Raw genomic sequence first — 27,662 nt, 5'->3', positions numbered from 1 at the left:
ATGGGTATAGCTATTTCCTACTAGTATTAGCTTAGTTCCTCTTATAGTAAGTAGTATATATCGTGGTATTCGAGTTTTAGCGTTTCTCTATTCGTCGTTTAAACTATCGGTTATCGATCTAAATAGCTATAGCTATAAATATACTAAAATCGTCTAGGCAGTTAAGGTTATATAGTTCGTCCTTAACTTCGTCTTTAAGTCCACGATAGTATTAGTCTATAAGGGGTTTATTATTATAGTTAAGCTTTGAGGCGATTTATTAGAACTTAGCGGTATAGTCGGCTACCGACTTAGTCTATTAAAGCTTTTTAAGTTATTAGGCAGCGACGCTTTTCTTATCGGGTTATCTAAAGATACCACCGAGTCGCTAAGCGAAGACCTCGAAGTCGCCGAAGATAGCCGTAGTATCGTCCTCCCTCTTAGTAGGATCGTTAAGGTGCTTTAAATAGTCCCTATGGATAGGCTTAAACCACCTATAAGCGTCTCCCGTGAGGAGTACTATAGTGTAGAGAACTTTCGCCTCCTCCGTGTTAAGGGTGTCCCTATAGAATAAGAAATACCCCCGGAGATAGGTCAGGAAGCCTTATAGCCGTCCCCGAGTCCTATTATACTTAGGTAGCTCTGGGTATTTATACCTTAGGTTACTAGGACATGGTGCCTCGATCTAAGCTCGGAGTTACTAGTTCTCTTAATAGAGTTATATAATTTAATTACGTATAGCTTATATTTGATCGGCGGCCGTGGCGGCCGTTATTCTAGCGTTACTAGTAGCGTTACCCGTGGTATTAGCGTTATTCGATATATTATTCTTATTAAGAGAGTACTACTCGTTAGGTGTTAAGGTCTACTTACCAAATAGGATCGATTAAAATATTACAACGGCTTCCGGTCCTTTATAGTATAGCAGACGATAGGGGACTAGCGTCGAGGTTGTAGTTTAAAATAAGAAGAGGATATTAACTAAAGAGTAGTAACTATCGTTCGTAGTGGTTTAGTCGTAGTTATATCGTAAAGACTAGGCGTCTTCTTTATAAGGTAGGTTTAAGCGTAGAATAGTAGTCTAGGTAAAGACTTAGATTAATCGATACCTTATTCTCTAGTAAAAGTAAGGCCTAGGATACTAAGGTATATATAGTATATTATTTACTCTTACTTACTAGGCCCTTAGTGATCACTCCCTATATTATTCTAAAGTATCCTTTCCCTATATCACGTGGCCTAACACGTAACTCCTTCCTAAGTCATCTTCTGGTTATGTCTTAGTGCGGCGTTACGTACTAGGGCATCCTTCCTGCATGTTGTGTGTTAGGCCTGTTGGTCGTAACACGCGGCTCCTATCCTTTTTATAAGAAAGCTAGGCGGAGCACTTCGATTTTATTACGACTATTAAGCGTTAAACGCGATTACTAAGGAAGACCGTTATCTATTTCCCCTAATCGCTAAGATACTATAAAACCTAAGCTAACTAAAATAGTTTATAAAGCTTAATATAGTCGCCGCCTTTTATAAGATTAGGATAGCCTTAGGATACGAATATAAGACTATATTCCGAACTTAGTTTAGGCTCTTCGAATAGCTGATTTACCCGTTCGGCCTAAATAGGGCTTCCGCGAGTTTCTAGCGATATATTAATAAGATATTATAGCGCTTCCTAGACGACTTTATTACTATTTACGTTAATAATATCCTAGTCTACTTTAGTAGGAGTCGGGCTAATTATATGGCGAAGGTAAAGTAAGTACTCCGTGTACTCGTGGACGCTAGCCTAAACCTAAATCCGTTAAAGTACGAGTTTAGCGTAAAGATATTAAAGTACCTAGGATTTATAATTACCACGGGGAAAGGCGTATCTTATAACCTAGAGAAGTTATAAGCTATTCGCGAGTAGGAAACGCTTATAACGGTTAAGGGCGTGCGAAGCTTATTAGGGTTTACGAATTATTACCGAATCTTTATTAAGGATTTTTCGGGGATCTCGGCCCCGTTAATAGTATTAACTAAGAAAGACTATACCTTTTGATAGGGTCCTAAGGAAAAAACGGCCTTTCGCGAGCTAAAGGCGAGGTTCTAAGAAGGACTAATACTATAATAATAGGACTTAGTAAATAAGATATTTATTAAGATAGACTATTCGGGGTTTACCCTTAGAGGTAGCCTAATATAAGAAAACACGGACGGAAATCGCTATATAGTCGTATACTACTCTTATAAACTTAATAAAACGGAATATAATTACCTAATCTATAATAAGGAAGTATTAGCCATTATAAGTTATTTAATTATATAATAGGCTAAGCTTATTAGTTATAGGTAGTTTATAGTCCTCTCCGACTATAAGGCCTTTAAATACTTTATAATAAAATAAATACTTACTTAACGATAAAGCCGATAGGCCGGTAAGCTTATATAATTCGACTTTATACTTAAGTATCGGAAAGGAAAGGATAACGCGATAACGGACGCCCTCTCGCGTTAATAATAAGATAAGCCCTAAGATATAATAGACGAATAGGAGTAATTTTATTATATTTAATTAATTCCTAATATCGCGATTCTACTTAGCGTTCGCTATACTAATAACGGTTAATCAATCTTCGAGGCGGACTAAAAGCTATGGCGACTATAGGATAGAACGCTTACGACTAACGAATAATATTAAGGAGCCTTATCTACGGTTACCGAAAAAGAATAATAGTTCTTACTATTATTAGAATTAAAGCTATAAATAGCCGAGTACTTAGTCTTTACGATTAGGTTACTACTATTCCGCCACCGAATTTAGGTTCCCGGGTCTATTAAAGGGTCGATATTATAAGGAAGGATTATCTAGTTAATTCACGATTTAGTAACTAAAGGATACCTTAAATACGAAAACACTATTACCTTAATAGCGCGTCGCTTCTTCTAGCTAAGGATAAATAAGGATATCCGATAATTTATCCAGAACTATAACGTCTACGGAAAGGGGTATATATAGAGAAATACAAAATAAGGCCTTTTACGCCCCCTCCCGGTACTAGAACAAATACGGAGCGACCTATTAATAGATTTTATAATAGACTTACTATTAGCCGGTAAGAAGGTGCGCTACCTTTAGGTTATTATAGACCGTCTAACTAAGGCTATAATATTAGAAGCGATAAAGATAATAAAAGCCGAAGCTTATACGGAATAATTCTTATACTATTATTTCCGGTTTTACGGAATACCTAAGTCGATTATTAATAACTAAGGCTTAAACTAAATAAGTAGGTTTTTGAAGTATTTTTATAAGCTTATAAGGATATCGCGTAAGCTTAATATAGTATACTACCCCTAGACTGATAAAGTAATAAAGCGTATAAGCTAAGAAGTATAAGCTTATTCATAAGCCTTTATCTATTACGCTTAGGATAACTAGGATCGCCTATTACCCGTAGTATAACTAGCCCTAAATAACCGCGAGAGCTCCGTAACGGGGCTTAGTCCTTTCTTCTTAGAATATAGCTATTACGTTAATCCGATTTAGATAACCGAGGAGCCCTTTTCGAAACCTAGAGTATTAGCGGCCTATAACCTACTACGCCGTTTTTAGGAAATAACCGAGTTCGCTTAGGCTATAATTATATCGATATAGCTTAGAAATAAAGAGTCTATTAACTAATATTATATACTAGCTAAGCGTTTTAAGGTTAACGACTTAGTCTAGCTATTATTAGCTAACTATTCGACTCCGCGACTATTATAAAAGCTTAACTAGCTTTATTATAAATACCGAGTTATAAAAGTAATTAGCCTATATATAGTTAAGCTCGCCGTGCTATTATAGATCTACCCTTAATTCTACGTGGACTTATTATATCGCGCGGGCGATAACCCCCTTTTAGGATAGGTAGTAAACGACCCTTAACCACCGCCTATTCGAGAAATAACTAATAGTAAAGAATAGAAAGTCGAGGAAATCCTTTATATAAGGATAAAAAAGCAATGTAGGGGATTAAGACGTAAAGTACTAGTATAATAGGTAGGATACTATAAGCCGATATAGGAACCTCTAGAACTATTAGCGTAAACGCGGGTACTCGATAAGTTTAAAGGGAAATTCGGCTTAATAATAATAAATAATAGCCTATTAGATACCTTCGCGCTATCACAATATAGGAACTAATATATAAGTAATCGTATCGTGATAATTAAAAAGAAGTAAAAGTCGGATTTAGTTTAGGCCGGATAAGCCCCGCGTCTTAGCTACGCTTAATATAAGCCTAGATTAATATCCTCGGCCTTAAAATCGTTATCCTTAGGATTATCGACTTCTATAAAAGTCTTACCCTTATCGCCCCGTTATAGATTAGAGTCTATCTCCTTAACCTTATTGTTATTTTCGTTATCGCCGTTATCGGGGATTATAATTATACTAGCGATAATCGTATTTATAGGCGTGAAAGCCTATTTACGCTCCGCGTATTCTTAGAGTTCGGAGATTATAATATTAGCGTAAATAAGTATAAGTATCTCCCTAAATAACCGAGTATACTCCTTTAGCTCTATAAGACTAAGGCGTCTAAAGTCTTTATCCGATAACGTTAACCCCGATAAGGGAGTAGGAGTAATAGGATAGGTATTCTTTTCCGCTACGATATTAGGAGGGACCGGGCTTAAAATTACTATCTTACCTATAACCTTATAAAAAGAAGATAAGGCTAGCTATTCCGCCCTAATAACGACCTCCTCTAAAGGCGATATATCTAGTCCTAACGCTATCTTTTCTACAGCCTTTAAGGGAGGAGAAGTGACTAATATAGCTACCTCGCTAATAACCTCTATTACTGGAGGAAATAAGGCTAGTTTAGCTACCTTATTAATAACCTTAGGAAAAGCTAGTAAGGCTAACTATGGTACTACCGCTTTTGAGACCTCCTAAGGAGGAGAAAGGGCTAGCACGATTATTATACTAGGAGCCTCCGCGGGATATATAGCTATAGGTAATATCGCTATTATCGTTTCCTTAGCTATAAAGGTATCCTAGAACGCCGCGTAGGCATTAAGATACGGTTCTTACTCCTAGAAGAAGAGTTAGCGATACTATCGCGACCTCTTAAGGGGAGGAAATCTTATAGGGGCGTTCTTATTATCGTCGCTAATAAGGGTAGCCGTCTTAAATAACCTTTACGCGTAGCCTTTAAGGTACGCTAGGAGAGGAGTATACCGGTATATCTTTATAGAGTATATATAGTATTTCTTTCCCCGATTAGTCTAGCTATAATAAAGGCGCTTATACTTTCTATTAGTAACGTCGCGCGTATAAGGGAGGTACGGCTTAGTATAAATACTACTAGGAGGGTATTTAGGAGGCCGACTCCCCGCCGATTTCTTCTTTTTAGGCGGTAATAAGGGCGATAACGCGAACTATTATACGGTTAGTATCGCCTTAAGATATAAGAGCGTTATACCTATATCGTTATCGGCGGCACGCTTATTATTATTATTACCCCTATTATCGCCGGGGGCTAGCGCTATCTATAAAAATAATATACGTTAGCGAAGGGTTCTTAATAAAAAGATCGCCAGTAAGAGACGGCTTACCTTAAACGGGGAACTCTTAAATTAACCGAGTATTACTCCTATTATCTAAGGATAAGGGATATTAGAGGAATTATCGCTATAAGGAAGAATAAGTATATACGTAACCACTATTACTATTATTATTATTATTAAAGGTAAGGAGGGGAATAGAGGAAGAGAGGGCCTATAAAGAAAACGGGGCCAATATATCTACGGATAGTATTTACGCGACGGTAGCCTATATTACTATTTCGGTCACGTAAATAAAGGTTAGCAGGCTACCTAAGATTTCTTTAATATTAAGGTAAGGGCGAGGTAAGATAAAGAGACACGACTATTCCTTTATTACCGTGATATAAGGGGGAGCTAAACTATAACGGTGACGCGCGGTTATATAACCCCCGGAGGGAAAAGAGGGGGATAGTATTATAGGTTAACCCCGATATAGAGGATCCGGCTATACTCCGGATCTTCCTAACTACGCGCTTAGTTAACGGACCTATATCGCTAAGTTATCGCTATCTTATAGCTAGCCTAGCGCTATAGACTTTTATCCTTTTTCCTTCTTCCTTCCTTAGTTCTAGAAAATCCATTATTATAACCTTACTTAGTGCCACGACCTATAACTAGTCGTTTATAAGGATAGACTTAGCTTATCCAACTACCCTATATAGTTCTCTCGGTAATATAACTATACTAAGCTCCGCATAGGATAAAGGATAGGTCTGTATACTATACTACTAATTAACGTTAGGGCTAACGGCTATAAGCCACGGTCTTCCTAGGATTATCTTCGCGCTCGTAAGATTTATAACGTGGAACTCGGCGCGTTATACCCTCTTTTAACCCTAATAGTTTATCGCGACGATAATCCTATAAGTGGACCCGAGAGTTATCTTTATTTATCCTTCCGTAATCCAGGATACCGGGACCGGGGACCCCTCGGGAACCTAACTAGGTGTTACGGCCAACGGGCCCAAATATATAATAGCACGAAGGATGCACTAGTATATAATGTACCAGGACGTAACTAGAAGAGAATTCAGGGAAGAGGGATCACGTGTCTTGACACGTGACTATGCTAAGACGGATATACTAGTATGTAGGGGGTTATAAAGTGTTCACGGGAGGGACGGTGAATAGGTTAGGACGTTTACCAGGGTACTAGTAAATAATATAACTCTATTCACCCGAGGCTTAGTAAACTACACTATATATATATTAGAGTATTCTAGGCCTTACTTCTACTAAAGAATAAGGTATCGATTAATCTAAGTCTTCACCTAGACTATTATTCTACGCTTAAAGCTACCTTATGAAGAAGATGCCTAGTCTTTACGACGTAACTACGACTAGATTACTAGGAACGATAGTTACTGCTCTTTAGTTAACATCCTCTTCTTATTTTAAACTAAAACCTCGACGCCAGTCCTCTATCGTCCGCTATACTATAGAGGACCGGAAGCCGTCGTAACACTAGGTCCTAGGAGGGACTAATCTAAAATATTAATATCGGCGCCCCTATTAAGGAGAGCCGCTATCTATACCTATTCCCTACCTCGGTAAAGGGATACGCGTGCCTTTACCAGCATAGTAGTAGGGGTAGTCTAAGGCGGGTGTGGTCCTAGGGCACCTCGCCTATAACACGGCCGACTATAGGGTAAGAGGTGGATACCGGTTAGGTATTCGGGTTACTATTACTTAAGCGTCGCTCGGAACGGGGGCTAGGGTATATAGTAGCATAGTGCCCCTTTTAGTTATAGTTATAGTAAGTGATAGAATCGAGGTATAACGACGGTCTAGGGCGTATAGGGTAACTAGGAGTAAAGGCTAATATAGGCGTAGGGGCAGACGTAGAAATAAGGGCAGAAATAGGGGTATAAGGAGGGCTACTAGTAGAACTATAGGTGGCCAGAGCGTGGGGATTATAACTATAGGTACGCGAGCGGAGACAACGTTATTAGGTAGCGGACTAGAAGTCTATCCGGCCGATAGCTAAACCGTTAGTAATAGTTAAGGCCTTAGTCCTATGATAGGCCGGGGTTAGGTCCTAATAGTCCTTAGGAACCCCTATAGACACTATATTGTCCTGAATTGGTGGGAGGACCCTTATTAGTACCATCTAAATCCTCTACTAGTCCGGGAGCTCTCTCGGTAATTCTGACTCTAGGGCTTCCTACTATTATATAAACTTAGCGTAGGACTCTCCCTCTTTTTAGGATAAGATAGCCTCGTTTTAGATCTATACCATTATTTCTCGTAGGCGGGTATTATTATCGTTAACCTGGCAGGATAACCAGGCTTATAGGGCGGCCTAGCTAACTTTTATTATTTACAATTAGGGTTACTCTTTAAGTATTAAAGAATATCTTATACCTAGTTATTTACTATACTAGTTAAATATAAATTAAACCTATTCTATAGCTTTTTATTTATAATTCCTTTTATTACTTAGTATATAACTTAGTTACTTATTAGTTAATTTTATATTATACCTTTATTACTTCTATAAACTAAACTAGTCTACTTTTTATTTTAATTATTATCGATATAGGCTTACCTATTATACTTAAGTACTAAATACTTCCTTATATATATATATATATATATATACTTTTTAAGTATTATTTTATAAAATATATACTATATTTATACTTCAGTTAATAAAAGTCTAAATACTTTTAATCCGTGTATAAATAGCTTTATAAACTAAATTATAAAACCTATTCGCCTCTATTAATCTAATTCTATAAAGCCCTAGCCCTAGCCTATAGCTCCTTAAATTTCTTTATAGCACTATATATACTTATAGTAGTATTCCGTATCCCTCCTACTAACTATAACTATATAATCGTAAAACGTAAATTAGGTTATAACTATATAGCTATATAACGTAGGTTATGTTATAATCTTTTAGCCCTTACCCATATACTAGAACGTTTTCGAATTAATTCGGGATCTATTTAGGATATATTTAGGATCTATTCGAAGAATAGATACGTACCTATTACCACGCGAAGTAGTATAATATAGTAGTACGCCGCTAGACAATACGCTCCGGAAAGAATAGATATTATTATTATTATTAAAGTCGGAGCTAGGAAACAGGCTTTTAGTACGCTACCGCCGCTAGCTACGTATACTATTACCGCCGTTACTATCACTATTAGGAAAGTCGTCCTCTTAAGCGGTAACGCGTTATCGTTTCTGCTTTATTAGATATTAGTATGTAAAACTATAGTTTAGTAAGGTATATAAAAAGCACTCACGACTTTAGCGAAGAGTATTTTAATACCGGCTAGCTAGTATAGTATCGCGGTATAATAGCTATGCTTATCTAGTCCGAATAATATAAGCCTAGTCGTATTAGTTCTGATTATACTAGCTATATCCTATAATAACCTAGAAAAGCGGAACGTATCGCCTAGTCTACTTATAGGAATACTTATATAGAATCTTAATAATATTCGTATCGCTATATAGTTTATCCTAGTTTTCGGGAGGAATAAAGGAGGTAAGGTGATATAAAGTAGAACGGATAATAGGGCGTCTCTTATACCGTGCCTAGCCCTTAAGTGTACACTTATTTATTATAATTAGATCGCAAAGTTTATTATACTAATCGATACTTATAATATATAGTAACGATATTATTCGAGTATACTTCGAGTATTACCCTTAATTATAACCTATAAGCCGCTTATAACCTCGCCGAAAATATACTCCGTAAAGACGGATATAGCGTAATAAGTGCCAATCTTAGTCCCGGTATAGTTCTATGTCCGTATCTATTTATAGGTAAGTAGTAAGTCCTATTATTATCTCTAAATTAGCGATTTAAATTAGGATTAATTGAGGATTAATTCAGGATTAATTTAGGATATATATACCTCGTATATTCTAGTAGTCTTAGTCTATAGTCGTTCTAACTAAGCCCTCTTTATAGATATATTACTACTTAACCTCTAGATTATACCGGTCTCGAAATATACTAAACACGGTTCGGTATATATATATGTATATATTTACGGTTTCACGATTTATAAAGACACGGATAAGTAGAATAGCTATAATTGCGATTAGTAATATATAGAAAAGGTAAAGAATTAGTACCTTTTAACGCCTATCTACTATACTATCCCTAAACTACCTTAATATAGCCTATAGTCTAAAGATACTTATAATTAGTATTAAGTAGAAAATAGTTTATAGAAGACTGCCTTTACTCGTTAACCTATAATAGAAATAAATAACTATCTAACTACTCCCGGATTCGTAGATATACTAGATATACTTCCGAAAGTGAGTATTTACTTTCCGTTATATATTAGAAATAAACACTCACGTTATTATTTTTATACCAGTATCTATTATAAAGGTACTATATAGAAAGTAATATAAAGGCGTATAGGTAAAGGCTCGCGTGCTCTTTTTGGATAATTTCCCTTAAAACGTCCTTATTTACTAGGCTTATATAAATATCAGTAATAGAATATCCCTAATACTAATAAATACAATAAGCTAATATATCCGATTAAAGGAAAGAGTCTAAAACGATTAGTATATACTTTACTACTTATAAAAGTCAGGTTAGACTTACTTATCGTTATATATAGTTTACTAATTTCTCTTATAATACTATAAAGACCTTATATAATAGATAGGGGTACTTCTTTAGGCGGGGGCGGAATATAACTATATATTTTATAGGAAGCTATAATAATCTATAGGATCTAGTTTAGGTTTACTAGTATAAGGAAGGTTAATTTAAATTATATACTACCCTTTTAATATCGGGTTACTTAGGATAGTAGACTATATCTATTACTAATTAGCTATCGAATTAATCTAGATTAAATCCTAATTAAATTCTAATTAGGTTCTATAAATAACTTATTATATCTTTTTCTCCTCCTTTTATTATTCGTGAATAAATAAAACTCGTATCCGCTATCTAATTCTTATACTAAGACGATATCTTAAATAAGTCTTATAATAAGGTTATAGTAGTTACTATAACTAAGTAGGATAATCGTTAAGAAATACTTTAGTTTTATCTAGTAGTAATTAGTATAGCGAATAAAAACCTAACGAATATTCCTAGGGATAATTATATACGTGTTTTTAGTTATTAATAATCTATATATAGTGGTCCCTCCTTTATAGGCTTACTTTTTATTTAAAACGCCTTAGGATTATAATAGCATAGCTAATAGCTACCTTCCTAGGAGTAAGGTCTTTAACTCGGGTATCGATAGCAGAAATCGACTCTACTAGCTTTTCTATAATTCTATCATAGCCGACTCTAAGTTCTAGAGTAAGATACGGATATATAATACCACCGGTATAAAGGAATATATACCGTGTAATAATAGCTCCGGAGAACGCTATACTCATGACTACTTTACCCGGGAATACTCGCTTAAGATAATACTAAATATTTTTCTAAGGCGATTTAATATCTTCGGAATTAAGAGATATAATTAGAATAATATATATAACCCTATTAGTCGTGGTTTAAGGGACTTAGGGGATTATAGTAGCGAATAATAATATAGTAGCGTAAAGTGTGTTTTTAAGAACTCCGTGGCGGTTATTCTAATTAGGATTAGCGGAGAGAAAAAGCCCGATTTTATCGGTATTTTATTACTAAATAAAAAAATAATAAGTTAGTAAGTTACTACTATTCTTTTAAATAAAGGTTAAAGGCTTTATATTACTCTATCCTATATATACCCCTTATATTATGAAGATTACTTCTTTTCCAGGTTCGGCTCTTTAATATTATTACCCCCTCCTAAAGCGTTATCGATTATTAAAAGCCCTAGAAAACTATTATTATTACTATAATCCCTTTTAGGAAACGGACTAGTATTACTACCGTTAAGAGGTAGATTAGTATTATTACTATTAAGAGGTAGATTAGTATTATTAAATAGCAGATTCGGCGGGGGATTTAGGGTTAAATTCAGAAAATCCGTAAAAGTATTTAGATTAAAGTTAATAAGGTCGGAATTAAATCCGAATAAGAGATCTATCTTCGCGTTTAGTTAATTATTCTACTCTTAGAATTAAATCCTACTATATATAGGATTAATTCAGGATAAATTCGGGAAGTATCTAATTTTTTTTATACGAGTATATCGAACAGACCACAGTCTTTTCGGTTACATAATAGGCCGGATTGCCAAGAGTATAATCCGGGTGGACGCTTACAGAATCTGCACTATATAAAATACGGTGGCAGCGTTTCCCTGACGGTCGGAGACAGTTATAATTGTATATAATTGCCTTAATTAATTTTAACCTATTTTATAACGATTTTAACTACGCTTTATCTGACAAATACGAGTAAGCGTTAACGCCTACCCTTTATTACTCTCCTATCCCGTAGACCTCGCCCGACTATTATTATTAGCTTAGCGAGTAATAATCGGGTAAGGCGTAGAGGCTATAGTAATAGTTAGGTCAGATAAACTTTACGCTAGCAGGGGGGAAATAGTTAGGTTAGCAGGGGGGGTAATAGTTAGTTGAATTATAGTCTCTAAAAAAAGTGGAAAATCTTTAATAAGTTGTTGAAATTGTTGAACGGGGGGGGGGGGGCTTAATTTCTTTATGTTTGATTGTCTTACCAGCATTTCCTCATAGCCGCCGGGACCTCTGGCATGCGTCCCAACATGTCTCACCGTCACTCGACCTACCACCCTTGCACATTGAGAACAAAAGAATGAACGGACGGACGAAAGATTGAACAAAGTCATGCTCTAGTTTTCAATTCAACTGTATGCACATCCAAACAAGCCAATCACAACTGTGTTGTCCACCAAATCCCGTTGAGGGAGGGCAGAGAAACAATGTGTTTGAGGGTATCCACCATGGCAGGACACCCCTCTATTCCTCCGACGCCATGATGCAAGAACCAGTATCAGCAGGGCTTCCTGGACCGCACCCGAACCAAATTTCATAACAGATACTCCCGTTAACCTCCCAACTCGTAGAACTCGTTGCCATCCCGTTCCGTTGCCATCCCGCCTGCTCGAAAACGAAAAGAGCGAGGGCAGGCCATCATTGATTAAATGAGAATATGAGAAAATGTTCGCCGGTGTCTGAAGAGAAGATGAAGAAAAGGCGCCTGATATAGTACAGCGACGAGGAGAGCCGGTAGCCGGAGGAGGGAGCCAGTCAAGAGGTGACCCGATGATAGCAGAATGAATGTTGTCATTTGTGTAGCCTGTGTAGTCTGAGCCGTTTGGGAACTGAACCCCCTGCTCAAGCGTATTGAGAATCTGGAAGGGGGTTGCGAAGCTCTCGACTGTTGACCAGCTAGCCGGCCCTGCCGGCTTGCTGTGTTGCTGCTGTAGTGTGGAAAGGCAAGAGTGCGGTGTGGGTAGGATCGCTGCCGAGGTGCGGATTCGAAGGGGCAAGCGTCTTGATGCTGCATCGCCAACTCGCAGGGAGAGGCAAGGCGAGGTAAGGCGCTTGAGTGGTGTGTACGGTTAAACCCTAGCATGCGGAAAGAGAGAAGTGCTGCTCAAGAGAGACAAAAGTGCCGCGCATCGCTCAGGTGGTTGCGTATAACGGAGTGGAGCAGTCGGGAACTTTTTTTGCAAGTTGCGTTCCCTAGGGGAGTGCTGCGCTGTAGAATGTAACAGGCGGCATTAGGAGTCGTAATGGTTCGCCGAGACCAAGATGGAGCGCGAATGCCAGAGAGGATGTTTCGTCAAAGCCTTAGATCATGTTCCTAAACCCTCTTCGGAGTGGGAGGTAGAGGCCGGCTGGGGGGAGGGCCGGGGCAGGGAGGCAGCTGGGAGGGGCGCTGGGCGGGCATCTCGTCGAAATTGGTTGTGGAAGCCATTGAGTAGTTATATGTGGATGTTGGTTTCTTGGTTGGAGGTCTACAGCAAGAGAAAGCTTAAGACTTCGTGTTGTAGTTGTTGCTGGTGGTTGAGGTCTGGTCGAGCTTGGAGACTTTTGAGTCGTCTTTTCAGATGTTGTCTTGACAGCGTGTAGCGAGATATTGTGAACCGGTTGGTATGGTCGGGAAGAGTCAGGAAGCTTATGGAGGAATAAGGGACACATGAGGCAAAAGCAGGGTTCGGGGAAGAGAAAGGGATGGGCCTTTATGTATTCACGGAACTGACCATGATGACCGAGGAGACTCGAGCAGCTTTGCTATTTCGGTGCCCCGTTCTCATACACACCGTAATTACTTCGTACATCATACGCCCCACCCTCCACACCCTCCTCTTCTTCTTTTCCTTCTTTCCCCTTGTACGAAGCAAGTTGCAACGTATGTACAGCGTACGGGAACCCCTATGTACTTCCCAGCTGGGCCAGGGTCATTCATTCGGCCGATCAGGCTTTAGGGCATTATGTACAGGGAATTGCTCTGGAGACTCGGTACTGAAGGTACTTTAGCCGTGAGTACTCCGTACTCGAAAAGGAAAATTCTGGTACTTCGACAGACCCAAGCCTTGGCCGCAACTAAAGCGGTCCGGTGCCAAGGTTAGGCCAAGAGCAACGTCACTGGACTACCACACTTCCATATTAGGAGTTGTTAGCAATCGTCATGCAAAGTGTCGGAACTGGTCTACGCGTATGCAAGTCTCTATTACATTAGGTGTCTATTTACTGTTACTTTTTCTTTATCCTCTTCGATTTGGTTTATTTACTACTAAACAAAAGACCAACATAAGGTCATGTGTAGAAGTGTTCTTCGTGCTTAGATGATCAGACATACAAAATGCTTCATATGATAGGAAATCAGGCTTGGCAGGGCATGTGTCCCTCCGGTGGATCGGTCAGTGGACGCCAAGGGGTGATAATTTCGCTAATACCGTAATGTACGGAGTACCTAGATACTCCCTCGTGTTGTACCTTTTCTCCAGACAGTGACGCAAAGTTGACCGATGCAAGCAGCGAAATGAAACAATGCCTTGGTAGGTACGCCCCACTTGGGTTGACCGTGCCCCTGTCGATACAGTAACATGTGGCTTTTTGCCTCCCTGTCGCAACAACAGCCCGTGCTCTGACCCCAATTTTTTTTTATTATTTTTTTTTTTCTTCTTTTGGTTGTTCGAAGTAATTCCTCAGAGGTACCGGTACATACATCAACCCCTCTTTCGTGCCTGATTCCCCGACTCATCGAAATACCGACCAGCTGGAAGAATGGGACCTGGATGCTGCAGCCTGGCATGGGTGCGGTGGGGGTTTGTGGGCGATCATGTGTTCTCTTTTGCACCCACACAAACGCATTTTCATTTTGCTCCCTTCCGTGTTTGTACAGGTGCAGGTTGCAGTTGCAGGTGCAGACGCACCGGGAAGAGCTGGAAATTAAACCGCCTCGTACGTTGTACGCACCTATGTCGTTGGAGCCGCTCTTTCCGCATGACAGCTTCTCGTGCTGTGCTCCCTACGTTGTACATCATACGGATTCAGATTCCATATCTTATAGACAGCCACCAGATAAGACATCGTCAATGGTAGATTCGAAATTGGAGGAGCGGCAGACTCCGAGTTCCCAGGTGTGCACTACCTGCTCCGTACTCTAGACAAAACCTTCCCAGTTATTTCGTCGATTTATTACGAGGTTTTAATTTCAGAGGAAATTTGAACTTTGTGTCACGTGGCTAGGTCCATCCTCGGAGATGAGATCGACATGACCCTTAAAGGTACCTTTAATTATCGCTTTGATTATCCTCTCCACGCAGACAGACCGCTCAACCTTACTCGCTAAAATCATCTTTTCAAATTTTATTAGTCCCATCCTTCTCGCAATCGCCGGAATGGTTCTTCATCGTCGTATGATAAACAGTGCCCCATTTGGGGATTGGGGGAAAAGAGAATTTTTCTGTGCCAAACGCCTGACAAGATGGGTCTGATCGGTCACTTTAATCCCAACAACTCAACAATCAACCCAACTTGTTCTTTTGTTCCCGGTAGATCAACCGGCCGTGATCACGGGGCATTGTCCTTTGCTGTTGTCCGATGCTCCACATCCGTTTTACCACACACGCAAGTAGTACGAATGTTGTTGTCTGACCGCCATAATGAGTCCTCGAATCTCCGTGGAGTTCATACTTTGCAACAAATCGCAAAACAACTCGTCTACAGCCGTATGACTCAATACTCTGGTAGATTTGCGGTGAGCGGTTAATCGTGTACTTCGTAAATACCATTTCGAATCCTTGCATCCTCACGTCAGGCAGCCATCAACGACCCCACAAGGGTCTTCCACTTACAACGCACCTAGTGAGTTTTGGCTGATCGACACCGATGTCAGGGCATGGGGACACAAGGGCAAAATCATGAAACAAGGCAATTCTGTAGGTATCCATAAATCAAACCCAATACTACCTACGAGTAGGAAGTTGGGAAAGGCATCCGCAACAACGGAGGCCTCGTGTGTTTGTATCCGTACTGTAGCTACAACGTACCTATGGGCTCAATCAACATCGCGGTATGAGGCATCCAAGACGGCTCCGACATGCGTTCCCGGCTTTCCGAACCTCAGCCCTCACCAGAACATCCTGTCAGCAATAACCCATGGCGAAAAAGAAATTCAAGTACATATGTGCGTGCAGTGGACGGAAACCCGTCCCATGCAGCCCTACCAATCCTACGGACCGTGCAAATATGCACAGGCAATCCTGAGAGCGGCTGTGTACATACAACGCGTAGGGCGCAGCAACGTGGTTGCCCGATCCGCCCCGGCCGAATAGGCGCCCGAGATACCTATGCCTTCATTTGTTCTTAGTCTTTGTCAATATTGGAGCTGACACTGCTAGGCCTGGCTTGCTGACCAGTAATACGGCAAACCCCGGCGGTCTCGCGATCAAACAACGTTGTTCCACCGAAATAAGGACTCAGAGTGACTCATCTCACTATTCCAGGGTGACTTGGCTTCTTCGCGGCCAAGAGAGCCCTACTCTCGGGCGCTGATGCAACCTGTGGGAGGCCAAGGCAACCCCAACACGGCAAAGCGACTCGCATGTTTGCGAACCGATCGGGCCCATCGGCTCTTGTATTGCACTCGTCCGTCCCTCTTTTGTATGTATCCCGGAGATTCCTGATTGTTGACCAGGCCGTGGGTCCGTCCCGTCCTATGTTCGAGGTGTCGTACCGGTACTTCAGGCGTGCGAAGGCTTCCAGAAGGAGTGGGGACCATCGCCAAAACCCTTCCGTTTCACGTTGTGCCCCCACTCTATCCCGTTCATGCTACGGAGTACATACAATAGTTGCTTCGTTAGCACGATGTCCGCGTGTCCGCAGCACACACCACCCGGAGTTTAAAATCTCTAGCAGAGTATAGCGCAGTATGTACGGATATGATGCGATGAGGCTCACAGGCAGCTCCCTGCCAGAATCTAGCGGTCAAGGCTGGGGAAATTTGACAGAAATTAGCCCAGTAGTTCACCCCACGATTGTTAATAAAGTTGGATAAATTTTATTGGCAATTCAACTTTCCCCTTTAATATCGGTCGTGCCGAGACGTTTGCTATTTCTCCGCCCTGATTGGTTATTCAATTTCTTGAATATTCGCGAATAGTTTTCTACTCCTTTTCTTTCCGAGACGCGAACGTCTTGGAACCCCGGTCCGTGGCCGTTCGTAAAATGAAACGAGCACCCCTTTGCCAAACAAAAAAAATTCTTTCGCTTCGTACTTTGTATACCCGACTCCGAATGCCGACAAGTTTTCGTTCGAACAATGTGGCGTCTGGGGCTGAAGCCGAGTTCTGCGTAAAAGAATATTTCTCGATAGCAAACGCTCGGATCGAACTGCCGAAACCGAGCGTCGTCTCGTCCCTAGCCCCCTTACTGTTCTCGGGAATGAAGTTTCACGTGTCCTGTGACCTGCTACACCGCACTGCCAAGATGGGAGCGACACTTCATCACAAAGTAGCGGTATCAAAGAACTGGAGGTGCTCCGTGTAGAGTGGGTTTGGTCAAAACACGTGGTCCTGTTGCCCTTGAACGATTGCTGTTACCGAAACTCACCGTCATTTCCCTATGCCTGACAGCTGTCGTCATAGGCTTTTATTTCTATACTTGGCAACAGACTCCTGGTCATTTCTGACCATTTACGAGGTTCCTAGTCCCTAGGACTGAAAGGCAAGGATGACCGATAGGACGAGGCAGGCGTCCTGATTGACCCGACACTCTGGCACGGGTAAAATAAAAGAAATTTGCCATTCCGAGGGACTGAAGGAGTGCGATGCCTATCGCTCCGACGATGCTTGGGGGTTTTTTTTTTTTTTTTACTCGGGACCCGGCACTCCATCCCACTTTGCCAACAATCTGCTTTTCATTATTACAGTGGGTGAGCAATAATTTCGGTATATTTTAAATATCCAGTGATTCGTTACTTTTATAATATAATATGGTTTTTGCCCTAATAGAAAAGTGTTCCCCAAAAGGTTCGAAGCATTCTACTTTGGGTTATCCCGAAACTTTTGCTCACTCACTGTACTGCCTACGCAGTTCTTCGTACATGTGTCAGCATAATCTATGGTGTACGTTTGGCGGTCTACGGTATTATGTACATGTACAGAACACAGAACCCGACAGTCAACGATTCAGACGAGCGAATAGGCTATCCATAGGCTTCGGAAGGATCAGCCGGCTTATCAAGTAGCTCTTATACACTGTACGATGTGAACCAATATGTCTTGGTGTTACAGGTCTGCCGAGCTTCGCAAGATTGGTTTGTATCTTTACTCTGTAATTAATGTGAAGTACAACGTACACTAAGGTACCCGTGGAAGACCCGTCACTGATAGGATATTCTTTGTCGGCCGGGCCTGGAGTATGATGACGTGATTGATATGTCAACTCCCGCCTTGGCCGATGGACGAAGCCCTCTCGTTTTCTCTCATTTCCCCCGCGTTTCTGGCAAAACCCGACTTCAAACAGCACGCGGGTATCAGCACACGGCTATTATCATATTATTTCACTTGGGTAATGTTTGGTTTCCACGAGCCAAATCTGTCAGAACACGCCCTTGATTAGATACAGCCCAGGATGTCGGCCAGGAAAACGATAAGACACTATTGCCATAACCATTGAGCGACAGATTGATCATCTTCACGGGAAGTTCGGAGACAATTCCCGACTATTGTGGTGTGCAGTGAACTATTGACCTCACCAATATATCACGTAAACACGTTAGCGACGAGGCCGAAGTCTGTCCGGTGGCCTAGTTTCGGTCTTTCCTTTTTTTTTATCTTTCTTTTTTTTCCTTCCCTTTTTCCCTTTATTTGCTCATTACCGTCTGTCCCCCCCACTACCGAGTCGTGGTCGCGTTACACGGCTGCGGCTCCCTCCGGACCCGAGGATGACCGTCCGTTTTGGCTCCCTCCTCTCCCAGCCAGCCACCGCGCAAGACAGAGGACGGAATCTTCTCCGTCTTTTCAGCCCGTCTTTCGCGGGTGGCTTGGATGGTGCGATAATTTCTGGACCGATTGTCTTATCATGGCATGCAGGAGGGCAATAGAATTACCCAGTCAGAGATATCATAAAGTCACGCCCGCAAACATCCCTACGGTGACGTGCTGCATATTTGGGTGGTGTGGTAGGGGCATGCTGTGCGGCACCCTGTACAGGTACTTCCAAGGACGCGTTCAATATAAGGTACCGGTTCTCTCCGTTAATAACCATTCACGTCGAACAGTCTGTCCACACATCAACACCACAAATCCGTTCGCAGCAAAAAGGAATTCATCCGGAATCGAAAAGGAAGGCTTGGTTAACCAATGATGGCGCATGGAGTCGTTTAAAACGTGCTGACGGCTGACAGGCACGTCGCTGTCCAAACACAGCCCATGAGCCCATGATATCCTTCAGCCACCATTGGACCCAGCGCCCCGGTCGTGCCCACCCTGTTCTCCGCCCACTCACAGTCTCCACTGCCTTTTTTCGTTGGACAGGCCTTACGTACTTTTCCACGTGGAAACCAGGGGAAAGCTCTGATGACGAATCGTCCACACAACCAGTCAGCCCGCTACTGGCCACACCCCCTGAAGATCGAGGCTAGTGGCTGGCTGTGGCTTTGCCGGAAGAGGAGATGAAGCCACGGAAACGGAAATGTGTGGTTCGAAGGATTGGCCGGAGTGGCTGGGCTGGTCTGGTCCTCAGTGACTTGATTCGGTGCCACACCTTTTTACGTGTAGGACGAAATAGGACGAACGAGTCGGAGCACCCGCTCACCCGCTCACCCGATCACTCAAACTCCTTTCTTTTTCTTCTTTTCTCTCTTCCCACCAAGATGAAACATGCCGAATACTCATCACTGGAATATCTCCTTCGTACAGAGTACATGGCAGGGGATATAGTACATAAGTACTTGGACACGGGTCGGCCGTGTCTTAAGTCGATGAACGACACGGATAGGTCCTTTGGGATGCTGCCATAATCCGAAAGCTCGGACGAATCAACTACCTTTCGTACACACATCACAGGCACTGTTGAGATTCTCTGTATAAAACTGTCTCGTCAACGACCCTTGATGCGAAGTCGAACGAAATGCACGTTATCGGAAGAAAACGGCCGCATAGCTACCATATTGGCACCCTGTTAAGCGATCGGAGAATGAAAGCCGTGGAAAGCTATGGACAGACGGGCTTGATGGGAACATCATACAAAGGTCGCCGGGGTTTGATGCATGACATCGGAGTGATCGGAGAATCTCTTGGTCCAGGTTCGTCCGACTGAGAGGGAAGCCAAGCCAGGCAACGTCCTCGGGCGACGGCAGGGTCCATGGCGCATTCCTGGGGGGGGGGGGGGCTATGTACGTTGTATGTAACACTCGATGAGACGATAATGTCGTAATAGCATCTTTATTACTCCACAAAGGCATTAATGGATTGGAAGTCGAGACGACCTCTCCATCACGGGTCTTCGCAAAAGTGCCCAATGAAATATACAACGTACACAGATGGCCTACAAGTACCATGGGACACCAATACCATCCATACCCCGACCTTATCTGTCCCTGGCTGCTACACGTGTATATCTCCCAACACTTGTTCTCTTTTCTCATTGGTCCCGGTAAATAACTAGATGACGTCTCAAATGGCGAGGAGAACCAAGGGTCAAAGGGGAACCCCCCCCCCCCCCCCCAATGGTCAAGCAAGAAACGCCGAAGCGGTGTTGAAAAACAAAGAACTTTAGCGTAGGACCGGTACTCGACGAACGCATAGAAAACGAGAACGGGACACGCCAAGAGTCGTTTTGCGGAGCGCGAAACGGGAGTAGCCTCGGGCTAGTGCGGCATCGCCAGAGTAATGTAGTGTAGAGTGCCCCCGCGACGGTCCTACCCGGGCCCGAGAAGCCAAGACATAGGAGGTCTGTGTTACGTTGTACGTTCATGCCAGTATTGCCCTCGGCCTTGTTGTTTTTTGTTTCGCCTGACGATACGGATGCAGGCAGGCAACACAAAAGAAGGAGGGGAGAATATGTCTGAAAGTTGACAAGGGCCCAGAAAAATACTGGATGAAAGTGGTGGTGCGTGCGTGCGTGTGCGTGTGTGCGTGCGTGTGTGCGTGCGTGTGTGTGTGTGACAGACGCCCGCGACGATGCGAGCGATTAATTGAAATGCGATATCAACATAACCAAGAAATGACAGGGCACGGGACAAAGGCGGCAAAGGCAATCGCCGTTGGTTGGTACTGGAACTTCCCACGAAGGTACTCCAGGGATTGAAGGTACTTGGGACTGGAAGTACGTTGTATCTTTCGGCCGCCCAGCCTCTAAATTGCTGAGCCTTGCACGATGGCGTGGGGATGCTTGACATTACGACGAGGAAACTACCTAAGGTACCTAGGAAACGTTGGGTAGGTCGGACGCTTTGCGAGGAGGCACGGTCAGTCAGCTAGCAACCCGACTCCCTCCCCTTCCCCTCCTACCAGAAACCGACGTATTATGGATAGCCTCATTCCCTTCCTCCCTGGCTTTCCCCCCCATCCTCCTCAAAGTCCGCGATGACATGGATGGACATGTGATCTGCTTATTCCACCACTCTGTGCCTCGCCCCTTGATTCCGCGGCTGGGTTAGACTTCGTATCCCTAGGCAGACACAAAGGGGGCTCTGTTCCAGGTATTACGTTTGTGATTACCTATCCCCTGTCTTGACCCTTGCCAGTCGAGATTATTGGTGACCCGAGACTTTGGCGACATTTGATCCTTCAGCCTTTTTACTCGGGGCCCCAGCGTCCCAGCAGCCCAGCCCCCCAGCCCCCCAGCGCTCCCAATCGACCGGATGCATCCTTTGTACACTTACATAGGACTACTTCACACATACCTACCTTACTGCATACGCTGTACAGCAACGCATTGAGGATCACTGGGAATGGACCAGGATGTGTCTACCGTGCCGCTTGCACCATCGTCAGCGGGGTTCGCGAGACAGAAACAGGAAGGAAGGGAGCGAAGCACATCCTGAGGTAGGGCACATGTGGAAAAGAAAGGCTGACGATAATATGCAACACAGGTCGAATTAGGACGGGTTTTCGGAGACCGTTGCACGAATTTGTCATGGACAATGGACCGAGGCATTGTTGTCTCTCCCTCTCTTCTCCCCTGTTCCCAGTCGTGGTCCTCTTGCCGGCCGCGAGGGTTCGTCGGACTTTGTTGTCACGGTATCACATCTCATATCATCACATCATTACCCCATTATACATAATGTACATGCGCTATTTTGTATAAAACATGCTGTTGATAATGTGATGACCGGGATGTCCAGGTACGGTTGGGCCACAAGTTCGCATTGGGATTAGGAATCGGGGTAATTACGGACATCTAGTCCCACGTAATTACGTAGGGGAGCCCCGAGATGCTGAGGTCCTGTGAGGTCCTGTGAGCTCCTTAGGTCCTGAGGTGCGAGGGGCCCCTGTCGGTCGTGTCAGGGATTCTGTCAGCTGACCCAGCCAAAGGGTAAGGAGCGGGAGGGGGGAAGGGGGGTGCGACGCGGATCGGGCACATCGCCAAGAGAGCGTTTTCCAAACGGGACGAGAAACAGTGATGGGGGACGACTGAACCGTGTGTCGAGTGCAGAATCCCGTCGTTCTCGCAGGAGCGTTGGGTTGGCGGAGGCACGTAATTACTTATCACCGCCGAACAGAGAAATACTTGCTTTCGCAGCTTAGAAGGCGGCGCGACGTAATACTCGCTCACTTTAGTCTCTCGGCGAGACGGTTGCGTTCATCCTTAGATAGCTTCTCCCACCCGTCAACGGGGAGCGAGTAACTACCGCCAGGGCGGCGATGCTTCTTCATGAACAGAAATGGCGCAAGCTGGAAAGGGCGTGTGTCGGCAATTTATCATTGTCACCCGCATTCACGACGGGGATTCGAATGTGAATCACAGGAGCCTCCGTGACATTACGATGCATCCTCCTCCGCTCCCGGGTTAGGCGCCTGGGTCGAGCTGATCCAGTTCTCCATCACCGCCTGTCCCGCAGGCTTGGCAGTAGTCCCGGCCGCCGCTGCACTTGCGGCACCTTTGCCAGTGGATCGGCTGCTACCGCTGGTGATGCCTGCGCCGTCTCTCTTTTTGACCACGAGGCAGAGCACTCGGCCGTATATGGCAAATCCCTCAAATGTGATATCCATGGCCAGTTTCTTCTTGTCATTCGTCTCGTCGTCGGCACCACCCGTTCCTGTGGCTTGTTTCCGCCGTCGCTTGGGAGGTGGGGGGCCCTCTTCATCGACGTCGGAGTCGATCTCGATGGTACTGGCGTTTGCGTCTCTATCCTCCTCAGCTTCGTCGTCTGATGATGCCCTGAACTCGTCCTCCTCGTCCTCGTCTATCGCAGTGTGGCGCCGCCTCTTAGGCCGCCCCGTCACCGCCTCTCTAGTTACAGGTGGTATGTTTTCTAATGCGGCAGCGGCTTCCTCATCGCTCTCCTCTCGCAAGACAATCGGCTCGGCCGCCGTGTTTCCGTCTGCATCTGGGTCACCAACGGGTGCCTCGCTGGCAATGTCCGTGAGCTTTTTCGAGTTGGTGGACTTCAGCTTGCCCGTGGCCTTTTCCCTGAAGTGTTTCTGCTTGGTGAGCAGTGAGTGTCGTGTGGGGGTCTCGGTGAGGAAGATGGAAACTTCAAATTCATCTAGGTTTTGGAAAACCACATGTTAGCTTGGAGCCCTGAGCGTCGAATACGGCTTCCTGGATGCAAAGGCAGCAGCAACATTAAACGAACCATGAACGACGACATCCTTGATGCTCTTCTTCTTGCTGTTCTTCTTTCTTGTGCGCTCGCGCTCCCTCTCTTCGCGCAGTTTGGGCAGGACGAATGGGCGGATGCTCTCGATGACTTTGGGAAGGATGGGATTGCGTGGATTCAGTAGCCAAGTCTGGACCAAGGCTGGGTTGTCGAGGTAGATGCGGCATTCAAGGACTGAGTATTTGGTGATGCGTAGATATCGGCGTATTGGAGCCATTAGTCGTGGTCCGGGACTTGATTCGCCTCTGGGGGGGATTTTTGAGAAGAGTTCGACTTGTATTTCATACGAACGTAGATGCTTGACGAAGATGGTCTCGACGGAAATTACCTACCTCAGGTATGTAAAGGTAAGGTAGGTAAGGTAAGGTAGTTGATTCCGTCAGCACCGATGACGGATGATGATAAGATCTCCGGGTGGGTCCAGGGCCTTATCGCCTTATCTACCTAGACTGTAGTGTACGTACCCCGAGTGTAGGTAGGTACCTAAGGCAGGTATTAAATAGAACGCGCCAGTTGGAGAAACGCGCCTACAACGGTTCCCCACCAAAAATTTGTCCCACTGAACCGACGACATGACAATGGACGGACCGTCTTCGTCTTCGTCTTCGTCTTCGCCTTCGCCTTCGCTGTAACTGGTCCATTGAAGGGCGACTTCAAACTGCTATCCTCCAGGGGAGACCATGTCAAAGTCATGGACGTCGACCTTGAGGCTGCCCAAGTCCCCATTCCCGTAAGCCTGTCCCGAGAGCATGAGAAGACTCGCTCTCCGTCACCGGCGCCTCGCTCTCGACTCGTTTCTGTCTTCTCTGCCTCCTCTGACGTCCATACAGTCCCAGACCTCTTCCACAGTTCCGATCGGAATATCTACGACGATGCACCGATGACTTTTACAAATGGCAACAGGCCAATCGGTCGGCCGATCAGTTTATTCTTCACGACGGCCCTCCCTACGCCAATGGCAGCCTCCATGTCGGACACGCCCTCAATAAGGTCCTCAAGGACATGGTCAACAGGGTCAAGGTTCAGCAGGGCTATCGCGTGCAGTACAGGCCGGGATGGGATTGCCACGGCCTGCCAATCGAACTCAAGGCGTTGGGGGAGTCCCAGGGGAAGGACATGACACCCGTCCAGGTCCGCCAGAGTGCCCGGGAGCTCGCCACAAAGACCCTCTTGGAACAGATGAACAGCTTCCGCTCATACGCCGTCATGGCTGATTGGGACGCCCGGTGGACTACCATGGATCCGGATTTCGAGATCCGCCAGCTGCGTCTGTTTCAGCAAATGGTCCGCGACGGCTTGATCTACCGCAAGCACAAGCCCGTATACTGGTCCCCTTCGTCGAGGACGGCCTTAGCTGAGGCTGAGCTCGAGTACAATGAGAACCACATCTCCACCGCCGCATATATCCGCTTCCCCGTCGCCGACGCGTCTGTACTCCACGAGATACGGAACGCAAGGGGGAACCGTAATGGGGGCATGGGTACTTTATACGCCATCATCTGGACCACTACGCCTTGGACGCTCCCCGCAAATCGGGCGCTCGCCATCCATGACGACCTGGACTATGACGTCGTCGGCATTGGAGCCGATGCCTACATCGTGGCCCAGAGCCGGAGGGAGATCCTTCACACCATTTTCCCAGATGCCCAGCTTGAAACGCTCACCTCGGTCAAAGGATCCGACTTGAAGAAGCTTCAGTACTTCAGTAAGCTGCGAGGCACGGCGGCCCCTCTGCAGCCCGTTATCCACGCCGATTTTGTCTCTGCAGATTCTGGCTCAGGCCTCGTCCACTGTGCTCCTGGTCACGGTTTCGAAGACTACGAAGCATGTACTGCGCTGGGCATCGATGCCGCCGCTCCCATCGACGACGAGGGTCATTTCACCAAGGACGCCTTTCCCGACGCTCCCCAGAGGCTAACGCAGGCCTCGTCCATCCTCAAGGGGGGAAGCAAGGCCGTGCTGAAGCTTCTAGAGGAGCACGCTGACGTCCTGTACTTGGAGAAGTACAAACACAAGTATCCCTATGACTGGCGGACCAAACAACCTGTCGTGATTAGAGCGACCGCGCAGTGGTTTGCCGACGTGGACTGCATCAAGGACAAGGCCCTCGAGGCGCTACGGAGCGTCAAGTTTATCCCGGAGTCGGGCCGCAAGAGGCTGGAAAGCTTCATTGTCGGCCGCAGCGAATGGTGTATATCTCGCCAACGGGCCTGGGGGGTCCCCATCCCTGCCTTATACGACGCAGAGGGCAATGCCGTGGTGACGGATGAGTCGGTAGATCACATTGTCAATGTCATACAAGACCGTGGTATCGACGCCTGGTTCTCCGACGCCCCCGATGAGCCCGCTTGGATAGCCCCCTCCCTCAAGGGCACCTACCGCCGCGGGATGGACACCATGGATGTTTGGTTCGATAGCGGGAGCAGCTGGACATTGACGGAAGGCCAGGCTGATGTCTACTTGGAGGGGTCCGACCAGCATCGGGGATGGTTCCAGTCGAGCCTACTCACCCACGTAGCCGCTCAGAATACCTCCGCCGCCGCATCTGCATCTGGGGATCCAGGGAAGAAGCTTGCCCCGCTCTCCCCCTTCAAATCCCTCATCACTCACGGGTTTACCCTCGACCAAAAGGGACAAAAGATGTCTAAGTCTGTCGGCAACATCGTCTCGCCCAACGAAATCATGAACGGCACCCTGTTGCCCCCCATGAAACTGCGCGGCAAGGACAAGAAGGCGGCCACCGGCCCGACCTACGATGCCCTCGGACCAGACGCCCTGCGCCTCTGGGTCGCCAGCTCCGAGTTCACCAAAGACGTGGCCATCGGCGAGGCAGTCCTAAAGTCCGTTCACACGGTCCTGATCCGGTATCGGACCATCATGCGCATGCTCCTCGGCTCCGTGCACAAGGAGGCACGCACGGCACCCTTGACGGTCCTTGACAGCATCGCTCTCGTGCAACTCTCAAGTGTGATGCGCGAGGTTGGCACCGCACTCGCAAGCCACGAATTCTACAAGGCCATCAGCGCCTTGAATCGGTGGGTCGCCAACGACCTCTCTGCCTTCTACCTCGAGGCGTCCAAGGACCGGTTGTACTGCGGGGACGGCGGCGGCGTCTTGGAGCCCATTTTCCATGGCTTCTTGCGCATGCTTGCCCCCATGACTCCTGTCCTCGTGGAAGAGGCGTGGGAGCATCGCCCGGAATGGATGGCCGCTGATACGTGAGTACCTATCATCTTATGATTCTTCGTCCTTCCTGTGTCGTGCCCGTTCGCTCATCTTCGATAGGAGCCTCGTTCATCCTCTCCACGCTTTGTACGACGCACCGCTATTCGATACGTCCCGCCTGCGCCTCGACGAGGAGACGATCCGTAAAGACGTCCCGACTCTGATGGCCGTCCATTCGGCCGTCAAGGCAGCGCTCGAGCAAGCCCGCCTTGCCAAGGTCCTCGGCTCCTCTCTCCAGAGTGCCGTTGTCGTATCGTGCTCGAACGCATGCGTCAACGAGACACTGGCTCGGTATGCAGACGAGCTGGATGCCATTTTCGTCGTCTCTTCCGTGGACCTAAATGTACCTGTGCCTGAGGGCCCCGAATGGTCCTATGTGCAGGAGTTCGACGTCGACGGCGGTGGCGGTGGCGGTGGCGCGCAAAAGGGAGCCGTTACGGTGCTCCCGCCTCGGCAGCATAAGTGTCCCCGGTGTTGGAGATATCTCGCCGTCGAGGAGGATGCTCTCTGCCAGCGGTGTGATGACACTGTTGCCGGGTTGTGATATCGTTTTTGTAACATTACTTGCCATGTAGAATATGGTGTACTACAGCTGTAGAATAAGAATAAAGACTTGATACCCCTCGAGCAACTTTTACTTTGCGCTGGCATGGGGTTGCTCCGTCATTATGCTGGG

The 27,662-nt window shown here is 45.3% G+C and overlaps 4 protein-coding genes across 4 annotated transcripts; 1 reads left to right on the top strand and 3 right to left on the bottom strand.

Annotated features, from left to right (window-relative positions):
- Nucleotides 1-7,436: 7,436 nt before the first annotated feature.
- Nucleotides 7,437-13,688, bottom strand: SODALDRAFT_358428 (hypothetical protein; the record flags this gene model as incomplete). The annotated part of the gene is made up of 6 exons (XM_028614102.1): nucleotides 7,437-7,445; nucleotides 12,177-12,241; nucleotides 12,335-13,022; nucleotides 13,292-13,439; nucleotides 13,464-13,524; nucleotides 13,682-13,688. 6 exons carry the CDS (start codon nucleotides 13,686-13,688, stop codon nucleotides 7,437-7,439), a joined length of 978 nt encoding a protein of 325 aa, XP_028467814.1.
- Nucleotides 13,689-18,540: 4,852 nt separating this feature from the next.
- On the bottom strand, nucleotides 18,541-21,334 carry SODALDRAFT_377896 (hypothetical protein; the record flags this gene model as incomplete). The annotated part of the gene is made up of 12 exons (XM_028614942.1): nucleotides 18,541-18,655; nucleotides 18,831-19,008; nucleotides 19,092-19,137; nucleotides 19,205-19,214; nucleotides 19,338-19,448; nucleotides 19,557-19,680; nucleotides 20,182-20,309; nucleotides 20,434-20,481; nucleotides 20,736-20,803; nucleotides 20,905-21,029; nucleotides 21,149-21,255; nucleotides 21,312-21,334. The coding sequence occupies 12 exons, from the start codon at nucleotides 21,332-21,334 to the stop codon at nucleotides 18,628-18,630; spliced, it is 996 nt and encodes a 331-aa protein (XP_028467813.1). The 3' UTR covers nucleotides 18,541-18,627.
- Nucleotides 21,335-22,919: 1,585 nt separating this feature from the next.
- SODALDRAFT_323287 (hypothetical protein) lies at nucleotides 22,920-23,978 on the bottom strand (the record flags this gene model as incomplete). Its single annotated transcript, XM_028609795.1, has 2 exons — nucleotides 22,920-23,647; nucleotides 23,738-23,978. 2 exons carry the CDS (start codon nucleotides 23,976-23,978, stop codon nucleotides 22,920-22,922), a joined length of 969 nt encoding a protein of 322 aa, XP_028467812.1.
- Nucleotides 23,979-24,322: 344 nt separating this feature from the next.
- On the top strand, nucleotides 24,323-27,530 carry SODALDRAFT_309687 (isoleucyl-tRNA synthetase; the record flags this gene model as incomplete). The annotated part of the gene is made up of 3 exons (XM_028609114.1): nucleotides 24,323-24,491; nucleotides 24,592-26,979; nucleotides 27,047-27,530. Exons 1-3 carry the CDS (start codon nucleotides 24,442-24,444, stop codon nucleotides 27,528-27,530), a joined length of 2,922 nt encoding a protein of 973 aa, XP_028467811.1. The 5' UTR covers nucleotides 24,323-24,441.
- Between the last annotated feature and the right edge of the window lie 132 nt (nucleotides 27,531-27,662).

The sequence above is a fragment of the Sodiomyces alkalinus genome, assembly GCF_003711515.1.
Source record: "Sodiomyces alkalinus F11 unplaced genomic scaffold SODALscaffold_3, whole genome shotgun sequence".
NCBI classification, from domain to species: Eukaryota; Fungi; Ascomycota; class Sordariomycetes; order Glomerellales; family Plectosphaerellaceae; genus Sodiomyces; species Sodiomyces alkalinus.
Note: the sequence above shows the minus strand (reverse complement) of the source record. Positions and strands in the feature narration are given on the sequence as shown.